This window comes from Numida meleagris, chromosome 20, assembly GCF_002078875.1.
Source record: "Numida meleagris isolate 19003 breed g44 Domestic line chromosome 20, NumMel1.0, whole genome shotgun sequence".
Classification (NCBI taxonomy): Eukaryota; Metazoa; Chordata; class Aves; order Galliformes; family Numididae; genus Numida; species Numida meleagris.
In genome coordinates this window covers 6,302,995-6,313,958 of record NC_034428.1, presented here as the reverse complement: position 1 = coordinate 6,313,958, position 10,964 = coordinate 6,302,995, and the positions used below count along the sequence as shown (strand labels likewise).

At 52.4% G+C, this 10,964-nt stretch overlaps 1 protein-coding gene across 1 annotated transcript in view; it reads left to right on the top strand.

The window, feature by feature from the left end:
• EPHA8 (EPH receptor A8) overlaps positions 1-10,964 on the top strand; it is a 37,972-nt gene that overhangs the window by 10,339 nt on the left and 16,669 nt on the right. Inside the window, exons 2-3 of the mRNA XM_021417644.1 lie at positions 1,815-1,879; positions 7,483-8,146. Of these exons, the coding sequence (XP_021273319.1) occupies positions 1,815-1,879; positions 7,483-8,146 (729 nt within the window). The remainder of the gene's footprint in view (positions 1-1,814; positions 1,880-7,482; positions 8,147-10,964) is intronic.

Sequence of the window (10,964 nt, the reverse complement as noted above, 5' to 3'; positions counted from 1 at the left end):
TAACCCTAATCCTAGCCCTAAGTATAACCCTAACCCTAACCATAACCCTAACCCTCAGTATATGAGACTGAGTGTTGGACGTAGCATCCGTGTGGTGGGATAGGGTGCCACCAGCTGGCTCCAGGCGAGCTGGGTCTGTGTGGGTCTGTCTCAGCTGTTATTCCAGCACTGTGCCTCTGGAGAACATCCCACCACGGGGCTGCACGCTCTGACCCCAGCACTGTGCCCCACGTTGCAGTGCTCTGGCTGTGACCACCCCTGGTGCTCCTGGAGAGCCTGTTCTGCAGAGAGCCACAGCCGTGCCCAGCTTCATGCATCGCAGCGTGGGAATAAGGGCATAGAGACAGCGGGGGGAGTGGGGCCGTGAACACAGCCCTGCTCACGGCTGTCCTGCCGAGGGTCGTCGGCACCGTGCTCCGGCGCCGCTAGCAGGGAAACTCCGCAGCCTGGGCTCCCGCTGGGCGAATTACCCAGGGAAAATAGGCAGAAAATCTTCAGATTAACAATAACAAATAAAAATGGATTTGAGATCTCCGAGGTAATTACTCCGTGCTGAGGGCAAGGGGCCTCTCTAGCAGTGGGAGCAGCGCCTTGCAGTGAGCAGAGGGGCTCGGCCTGTTGTTGGGCCAATGAAGTCACACAAGAAACCCTGGAAATTCTTTCAAATTGTTCTGCTAACATTAATAAATGCCTCAAAAGCTCCTAATCTGCTCTGTCAGGAGCATGACGTCCGGGTGTTTCACAGCCAGCTCACGTCTCTGCTTCCTTCTCCCCCCTTTCCTTCCCTGCCTGGTAATCGTAAATGGAAGTGGCACCCGTTCCTACAGCTGCTGGGGCCCACTTTGTGCAGAGCCCGGCCTCTGGTGGGGCTGCAGCTGTGGTCCCGATGTGCACTGTCCCACCGTGACAGCCACCAGCACCTGGAGGTGCAGATGAGACATGGAGATGAGGCTCATTCCTCATATTGACCTTAGGACCAGGCTGAAGGGACAAGGGAGATTTACGTTAGATGTTGGAGGAAATTTTTTTATTCAGAGAGTGGTGAGGCCCTGGCAATGCTGCCCACAGCTGTGGGTGCCCCATCCCTGGAGGTGCCCAAGGCCATGGATGGGGCCCTGGGCAGCCTGAGCTGGCGGGGGGCACCCTGCCCTTGGCCAGGAGTTGGTGCTGGATGATCTTTAGGGTCCCCTCCAAACCAACCACTCTGCGATTCTATGAGATTCTATGATTCCATATCGTTACGTTGGGCTCCTAGTGGCAGAAGTGTTTTTGGAGGTTTGAATTTGATGGGGCTTCAGAGGGGATGTGTCCAAGTGAGGAAGGGTGCCCCAGCTGTGCTGGCATTTCCCCAGGTGGGGCTGGTGCAGAACATGACGCTTGGCTTTCACTTCCCAAGCTCCTCCTGCTTTGCATCCCCACTGACCTGTTATTTGCAGCCCCCCGTCTCCAAAATCATAGAATCATGGAATCATGGAAGGGCTTAGGTTGGAGAGGACCTTTAAGATCATCCACTTCCAACCCTCTGCCGTGGGCTGGTTGTCAACCACCAGATCAGGCTGCCCAGGGCCCCATCCAACACCAAAGGGTACACTGCTTCCTCTTGTGGTTGCAGCCCAACTCTGCTGCATCCCAGCAGCTCTGGGGAGCAGCATTTGTTACCATTGAACTGAGCTACAGTCAGACAGGTCCCTGTCACTAACTGCAAAGTGCCCCATGATGGGTGAATTAGGAGGAGTCACTCGTGGTGCTTTGCTTCGTTGCTCTTAGTGTAGAGTGAGCTTTCTAACACCGCGTTTTGTTCCTGTGTTTTCCAGTGAACTTGCTTGACACTTCAACGATGCCAGGGGACTGGGGCTGGCTGACCTATCCCTCACATGGGGTAAGTATGAAGCAGCTGTTGGCATCTGGGGGATGCAGCATGGGCGGATCAGGCTGAGTGTGCCCAGGCCCTGAGCTCTGAGGTTATTCACAGCCCCCGGGGAGCTCAAGAGATGGGTTGCCCTGTGAAGTGTCTTGCTCATCACTGTGCTGGGACAACATCTGGATGTTCCTCCAAAATGACCAGGAAGCTCTGAAGCACTGGTAATAGGAGGAGTTTGATGTGGGAGCTGAGCAAACAGGGCAGGGGAGCGCCCACTGCATCTGATTTCTTATGGGGTGTAAATGCATAGTCCTACAGTGTGGCCAGGAGGGATCTGGGGCCAGCGACCCCTGGGCGATGCGAGCTGGATCCTCCCCACATGCTCCCTTCACTCCCAGTTCCATGGCCAGGTTTTCCTGCTGCAGCAGCTTTCTGCAAACTGTAAATGTCAGTCTTGGATGGCAGTGACCTGGCTGTAAGGACTTTTCCCAATTATTGAGCGAGCAGAAACAATTCCGTAAATACATGCAGGACCAACTGCGAGGCGCGGTGTGGCATACTGCATACACAAAATGTGCCAAGTCGGGGTGCCTACCCAGCTTGCGCTGCTGCATTGGTTTTTCACTTCCACTCTTTTTCATCCCCTCTCTGAACTAAATGGTGCTAATCTTTTCAATTCCACCTCCTACAGAAATCTTCCCAGGCCCCTAATCATTTTCATTGATCTGTTGCCTGAGACTTTCAGTCCTTGTGCTGTCTGTTTGAGAAGGAGTGATCAGAACTGTGAGTTCATAATAGGAACAGAGATGAGATTTATATCAGATATTATCATACGTGTAAATATATTAAATCATTAACTCAGCTCTAATTTTAGCAGTTAGCTGTTGCAGTGATGACTGTTGTGGAAATACAATAGATATAAGCCCTAGTTAAGTCATAGCCTCTTCAATTACCCCAGGCTTTTGCCCAATTCATGGCCTTTCAATGGAGAAGACAACCATGCAGCTCTGTGAAAACTGACTTGAGCATCTCCGGGAAGGATGCCTGGGTTTTGATGTGACTTTCTTGCACAAACAACTTTGCATGTCCTTTTCAATCTGGATGGAAGAATTTAGTCTCAGAAGGAGTGGGGATGCACCGGCACAGGCCTAGGGACGTGGTGGGGTCACCGTCCCTGAAGGCGTTCGAGGAAAGTGTAGATGGTAGATGTGGTACTCAGGGACACGGTTTAGTGGGCAGTATTGGTGGTAGGTGGATGGTTGGACTGGATGATCTTAGAGGTCTTTTCCAGCCTTAATGATTCTGATTCTGAGTTTTAATGGCTCCTCTGAACACCTACCTGGACTTGTTCTTCCTCCATGGGTCATTGCATTGCATCATCCTGAAAGAGCACCTCATTTATTTACTCTTTTGCTGGCCCTCCAACTCCAAGTACTTTTTTGTACATTGCACATGGAACCAATTGCCATCACCACAAACGGAGGCAGGAGGCAGGTGACCCACAGCTTGATAGCTTGTGCCCGCTTGACTCCAAACCTGATGCCTGAGACAGGGTAGGATGCCCGATGTTGCAGGGCCCCTCTTGCTTTGGGATTTCCCCACAGTGTGTCTGCTCTGTCCGGGGACACATCCTTTGCAATACCCTCCTCCCAAAGGATGGCATCACTGGCCCAAACCCCCTGGCTGAAGGCACCCTTGTGTTTGCTTTACCCACTTCTCCATTTCTCTGTCCTGTGTGAGCCACGAGCCACCGCGTGGAATCATAGAGAGGTGGGGTGGGAAGAGACCTTAAGAACCTTACAGGAATACTTTTCCTTTCTGGGTTTGCCAGGGCCAACCAGGGCAGAGGAGCAGGGGGCTGGGAGCCCTGGACGCAGCTGAGGGTCAGCAGCACTGCTGGCCCCAGGGAGCGCCAAGCCATCAGGGAGCCATGCGTGGCCTGTTTTGACATTTCCTCTTGCCAGATAATCGTCTGGGGGTAATTGGCTGTAATAGCTGCTCAGGGGTTTAATTGCGTCTCCCCTTGCCTCCACCCCAAGACACGTGCAGTAAGCGGAAGGGTCACTGGGAGCATCCCCATCCTGCAGGCTGTGGCTCCTCTCAATTATACCTTCAAAGGGCTCCCAGGAGCTTTGCAGCCCTCTCCGTCCCCAGAACAATTCCCTTCGCATTGAAAATTAGACTCTTATCACTGCCGTCAAAGAGGCTGCCTCTGCCCTTCCGTGCCTCCGGTATGCCAGCTCTCTCCAGCAAAGTGCCCCAGTGCCCCAGTGCCCTTCTCTCCCCTCTCCTTGCCTGGCACGTGACCTGCCAGATCAGAGGGATCCTGATCGGCCCCTTTGCAAATTGCTTTTCTACTGACTAATTAAAATGCTGATGAGATAAGTCAACATATTATTAATAATTATTGTATCGTCTACTTTGATTTACAAAGTCAAACAGGAAATGATTTTGTTCAGGCACAGGATATCTAAAGAGCTTGAGTGATGCCTTGCAAAAGCTAATTATAACAGGACAACCTTGAGCACTGGGGAAAGGCCCCACACTGCCCCTGACCCCACAGTCTCACCCCACAGCGCTCCCCAGATGTGAGCTCCATGCTGGCTTTGCACAATACTGTCCCTTTGCTCTGAGTTCACCCCAGTCAAACCACAGCTGTGCACGTGACGTTCCAACACCATATGGGATCCCAGCTGCCTCCTTGGAGCCCCAGAAGACATTGGGGCTCTCTCATCTACCTGTGGTCTTCTGACCTTAGTCACTTTGGTGTCCTTGTGCTGTTTCCACGAGTAACTCTTACTATCCAGAGCCTTTCTACCAGCATGTTACATCCGTGATGAAACCCATTTTCTTTAAAAAGGAAAAGTGTAGGTGTGGAATGTTGCAAGGCAAAGATTTAAGCTAGTAATTGAGATAAAAGCTCATCTCCCAGTGCTTGTTCAGTGAACGCTGTGTTATTGCTAATTCCCCAGACTCTGGTCACTACCAGGAGTTAATCACCGGCGGTGAAGCTTGGAGTAGTTAGCTGCCAAACAAATCCCTCCTCAGCCATAGCAGTGACTGATTTCAGGGGATTATCTCCATTAACGCCCCCCATCTAATGATTTATAGCTGCAATAATGTCCTTCTCTATTTTCTCTCCTGGTGACAGCAGTGTGAGGGCCTTGGTAGCTCCTGGTAAACGCCGCAGCTCAGAGCTTGCTTTGGGATGAGGGGAAGTGCTGGAAGTTCTGGCGGCAGCAAAAGGTTTGCAGTGCCAGGAAGACTCGACATCCCTTCACAAAGCCATTCCAGGGCCATGGGGGCATTGTCCCTAGGACTCCTTGGCCAACACATGGATGCTGTGGGGTGGCAAGAGCCTGAATCCCCTTTTGGAAAGCAGTCCCTCCTTGCTTGTGCCCCTCCACTTCTCCTCCTCCCCACTCTGCTGCATCACAGAGGCCCCGGGAGACTTCTAAGTCCTTGCTCAGCCGCCCAGATATCTGCTGTTTGCATCTTTTGCCTTTCATAATCTGGCAAATTTTTTTTTTTATAACTCGTGTTGACTTTAATTTAAACTATTAGGCAAGCCCCTGCATACAGATGTGATCGCGTTCCCCTCCCCAGCACGCACACACGCGTGTGCTCACCACGTTAATTATGATGTCCTCATTTCCGTCTCGCTGGGGGATCTTATCGCAGTGATGGGGCTGGGCTAAGCTTCGCTTAAGAAAAGCTGCTTCAAACCGGCAGCTGCTGGGAAAATGTGCCTGTGGGATCCGAGCCACCAGTGTACGTGTCCCAGCCATCCTCTGTGTGTTTCCTCTGCTGGCAGAGCACTTCCTTGTGCCGGTGGCATAGGCACGGTGCTCTGGCCCAGGTCAGGCTGGGATCCCACAATGGTTCCAACTCCAGCAGCACTGCACGGTGCACTGTGGTGATGAGCTGTGTGAAAAGAAACATGAGGAGGTTCAGCAAGGGTGAGTGTAGAGTCCTATAACTGGGGAGGAACATCCACGTGTATCAGTACAGGTGGTTGCGCTGCTGGAAAGGAGCTGTGTGGAAAAGGACCTGGGTGCCCTGGTGGCCAAGAAAGCCAGTGCTGTCCTGGTTGACCAGTGTTTGGCCAACAGTTGGCCAACGGTTGACCAACAGGATAACCATGAGCCAGCATTGTGCCCTGCTGGCCAGGAAGGCCAATATGATCCTGAGGTGCATTGCACAGAGCGTGACCAGCAGGGTGAGGGAGGTTCTCCTCCCCTCTGCTCTGCCCTGGAGAGGCCACATCTGGAGCACTGGGCACAGTGCTGGGCTCCCCAGTTCAAGGCAGACAGAGAACTGCTGGGGAGAGTCCAGTGGAGGGCTACAGAGACAATCAGGGCCTGGAGCACGCAGTAACCTCTTCTACCATTGCAGGCACTGCTGGAGAGCCCTGAGCAGCACTGTGTTTGCCAAGGGGAGCCAGCTGTGTGATGCAGGGAGCATCCCCGCTGCTGCTCTCAGCAACACCCTGCGTGCTTCCTCCCCTGCTTGGTTCTGCCTCATTTCCCAGGGGACTCAGCAGGGAAAAGACAGGAAACAGATGTTGTGTTAATTAGTGCTCTATTAATTGTGACGAGGACTCCCACACCCTCTGCGGTGCTGTGGCTTATGCACACGCCCGTGTGGGAGCAGGGCCATCGCAAGGTGGGGGTCATTTCTGGGTGAAATTCAGGCCCGGCATTTCTGAACAAACCTGGGCACTTCTGGAATGTAGGAGGCGATTTTTTGAAAAGAACCAGAAATGCTTTTTTCTCCCAGCAGTGGCTTGACTTTCACAGCCTTTGCCAGCATATTCCCCTATGAATGAGCTTTTGTTGAAGTCCACACCTGGTGCTGCTGCCTTTTCCAGGCAGCTTTGAACTTGTTAGGAGGGAGAAGTGGAGTTTTCTCCTAAAGGTGAGATGCTGGGGGAGTTCTGAAGACGTACATCACTGAAGCAGCCACTCTGATCACCCCTAGCACTAGCAGAAGGCACCAGAAGGGCTACTCCACAGAAGCTACAGGTCAAGGAGGTTAAATGAGGAAGGACTTTTCTCTATGAGAAAGGAGAAAGGAGCAGTCTTTCTTAAAGATGTTGCTGATGATGCACTTGAGCTGCTGCTGGGAAGGACTTGAGCTGAAGAGGTGGTGGGAAGCCCTCAGAGAAGGGAAGGTCTGTGGATCCTGGTGAGGTTTGTGGAGGTGGAGAGGGAGACGTGAGACAAGAGCGAGCCCCCAGAAGGGTCTGATAGCCCCCAACACCTTCTCTCAACCGACTGAGCTCATCTGTATCCACAGTCTCAGTACTTCTTTTCATGTCTTGTCAATCAGAACTGCTTAACATCCTTCCCTGGGTGATAGAGATGTCCCTATCCACTCTCATCTCACCCAACGACTCCCTAGACTGTCCCTCCACCACTGTCCTGCTTGCTGCCACCTGCTTTTTCCCAACCTCTCCTCCCCAAACTCATCTTGCTGCCACTGCTGCATGGCTGTAGAACTCTGGGTTCCCAGTGCCCCTCTCCAGCCTTTCAGCCTGGGAGAAAGTCTGTTCTGAATGCCCTGTTACCTGTTGGAAGTTTGGTGCATCCGGCTTGACTTGTTTTCTCTCTGTCCTGCAGTGGGATTCCATCAATGAAATGGATGAGTTTTTCAGCCCTATCCACACCTACCAGGTCTGTAACGTCATGACCCCCAACCAGAACAACTGGCTACGAACCAACTGGGTTCAGCGGGACGGTGCACGGCGGGTCTACGCCGAGATCAAATTCACGCTGCGGGACTGTAACAGCATGCCAGGTGTGCTGGGCACCTGCAAGGAAACTTTCAACCTCTACTACCTGGAATCCGACCGTGACCTGGGTACCAGCACCCGTGAGAGCCAGTTTATGAAGATTGACACCATTGCGGCCGATGAGAGCTTCACCAATGTGGACCTGGGAGTCAGACGCCTGAAACTGAACACAGAAGTGCGGGGCGTGGGGCCCTTGAGCAAGAGGGGTTTCTACTTGGCCTTCCAGGACATAGGTGCTTGCATCGCCATTGTTTCAGTGCGGGTGTACTACAAGAAGTGCCCGGCAATGGTGAGGAATTTGGCGTCCTTCTCCGAGGCTGTGACTGGGGCGGACTCATCCTCCTTGGTGGAAGTGCGGGGAGAGTGTGTGGGCCATTCAGAGGAGAGGGACACCCCCAAAATGTACTGCAGTGCAGAGGGAGAATGGTTGGTACCCATCGGGAAATGCGTGTGCAGTGCTGGCTATGAAGAGCAGCGGGATTCCTGCATGGGTGAGTCCTGCTTCTTGCTAGCGGTGCCTGGAAGGTAATGAGGGGTGGCTGCAAGGAACTCTTGGCCTCTTGTGGGAAGAGCTGAGGACAAAAACTTGGAAAGCCAACCGCTGTGGAGACCAAGAGATGCCCCAGCTTTTGGTTGGTGATTCCCAAAAGGGTCACTGATGCCACTGGCAAGCTCCTTGAGAGCTCCTGTGAGGCTGGCTCTTTGTTCACAGGGTATGGCTTTGGGACTGGGGCTGGATATGGGATGGGGGCTGGCCTCGTTACAGGGAGACAAGGACAGCACCCCAGCCCCATGCCCCCAGCAGCTGCGCTGCAATGAAAGCAGGTATGCTTCTGCAAACCACGCGTGGCCTCTCCAAAATACCCCAGTGCTCGCTTCCCTTCAGCAGGCAGTTTGAAAGCGAAAAGAAAGACACAGAGCTTTGTGAAACAAGGTTATCATGTCCATCCATCACCCCTCCCCGGGGCTGCCACATAACCCTCCCATCTGGGGGTGCGGGAGCCATCCCCGGGGTCCTCTGTGCTGCAGGGCAGGCTGCAGGCTGCCAACTGTACAAACTGCGATAAGGAAGCGGGGTGACCACAGCCGCCGAGCACCGGGCACCGCTGCTGGCAAGGGGCCACGTGTGTACAGAGCTCGGCGCGCTGGGCTCCCGGTGAGAGCCCTCCGCACGGGTTTGTTTGCTCTCGGTTTCTTCATCAGGGCTGTTGAGGGGAGCAGCGTTCTGCCTCTGCAAATAGGAGCAGGGGGCCTTTGTTTGAGTTTCGTGGAAGTGTTAAGTGAAGCATTTGTCTTAGGGAGACTTGATGCAAGGTTAGGACGTCCGATGCTTGGCTGGAGCAGATCTGCGTGCCGTGGGGACCGGCACCAGCCATGGAGAGTTCCCGGCTATGCAGATTGGGAAGGATGGGCAGAATAAATGCTTGCATCCAAAATTCCTCCTCTCTGTGGCTGCTGATTTGAAAGTCCTCCTGCAACATGTCTGATAATCTAGAATATGTCTTCCTCTCCCATGTTAAAGGGTGGGTGTGAAGCGTGCCAAGCACATGCCACCATGGAAAGGGCAATGGCATGTGCCACCAGCATGGCTGTGTCGCATCCCTATGACTACAAGAAGTTGCGAGCTGGAGGTTTGGTTCCAAAGGGACAAACATCCTCTGTACATTCCTCCTCCTGCAGTCCGACACAGCAGGAGGTTACCACCCCAAAGCACGGAGGCTGGAAGCAGGGGGAGGATGGATGACTTCTTTTTCAGCCCTATCCACACCTGCCAGGTCCATAATGTGATGATCTCCAACCAAAACAACTGGCTTTGGACCAACTGGGTTCGGTGGATGGTGCTGAGCACAGAGAGCCCAATAGCCCAGAACCAAGTGAGCGGTGTCAGAACCTACTTCCCAGCATCTCCGTTGGGTCTAGAGCCGGAGTACATACATCTACACATGAAACCAAAACAGATGCAAATCTCCAGTCTTAGCTTCTCGTGCTTGACTGGGGCAGAGTTCATTTTTCACGGTGAAAAGTGCCTTTCTGGGATGATTTATAACCCAGGAGGATCTGTCGGAGTTGGAAATTAGCCGTTTTAATTGTCAGATGAACAAAAGCAGGATTCCAGTGGCTGTCGTCCCCAGTAATTTTTCATTCTCCGTCACTGGGATGAGATGATATAAATCACTCCTTGTGGCCCTAATAATCTTTCTATAAATATCAGGGACATTCATTTTTTTTTGCCTGGGGGAAAAAATTAGAGAGAAGATACTTTGCCTTTATGGCAGTGTTTAAAATGTGATTCCAAATTAATTTCCTTTTGCCTTTCACAGCCAGACGCCTTATTTGTCAAAGCTAAAGATGTTTGAACAGTGGAGGTTTCTCCCCCTCCTCTTTAACATTCATTTTTCTAAGGACCTGCCAGAGTGATGGAAGAGAGCTGAGGAAACCAAACCGTGGCCGGAGCTGTTCATAGCCCTCTAGAGGAGGCAGAAGGCAATGCCATGGAGCTGGGAGGGACGGAGTGAGGCTGGCCACACGTAGGAACCAGCACATTACTCTCCCTACCATCCTTCTTCCCTCGGTTGTTACCTTGGGTGCCCCTTTCTGTGACGAGGATGGGATCTTTGACCCTTTGTGTTTACTCACTTTGCAACCCAAACTTTAGTGGGCTCTGTCAGGCTTCACTTTCTTCCAAGTACACCCCAGTGATGAAAGTTCTCCGGAGTTTTCTCTCCTCCCAGGGCAACAGAACTGTGCCACATATTTGCTTTTCCCTTCCAGTTTCCATTTTGCAAAAGACTTTGTGCCCCTCCCTCCCCATCATCCACAGTCAGCCTCAGTTTCCTCCTTGAAATGTCACAGTCCACAGTATCTCTTACCCACAGCAAACAGCCTCCACTCTGCCTAAATAGCGGAATAAGTGGTAGCATAAGTGAGAAGTGTCCGTCCCAGCAATTTACCAGGTAGGAAGACAAGCAGCATAATTCACTGTATTTATATACAGCCACTGTACAGGCCAAGTGGAGATGCATTTCAATAAGGTCAGTGCAATCAGTGAGATGGGAAAGCGGAGCACGGCAACCCCAGCTTGCTTCTGTGGGAGGGAAGACAGTCTCCTCCAACAGCCTCCAGCACTAACCCTAACCCACTACTATCACCACCCTAATCCTAATCCTAATCCTAATCCTAATCCTAATCCTAATCCTAACCCAAACCCAAACCCAAACCCTAACCCTAAACGTAACCCTAACCGTAATCCTAACCGTAACCCTAACCCTAACCCTAACCCTAACCCTAACCCTAACCCTAACCCTAACC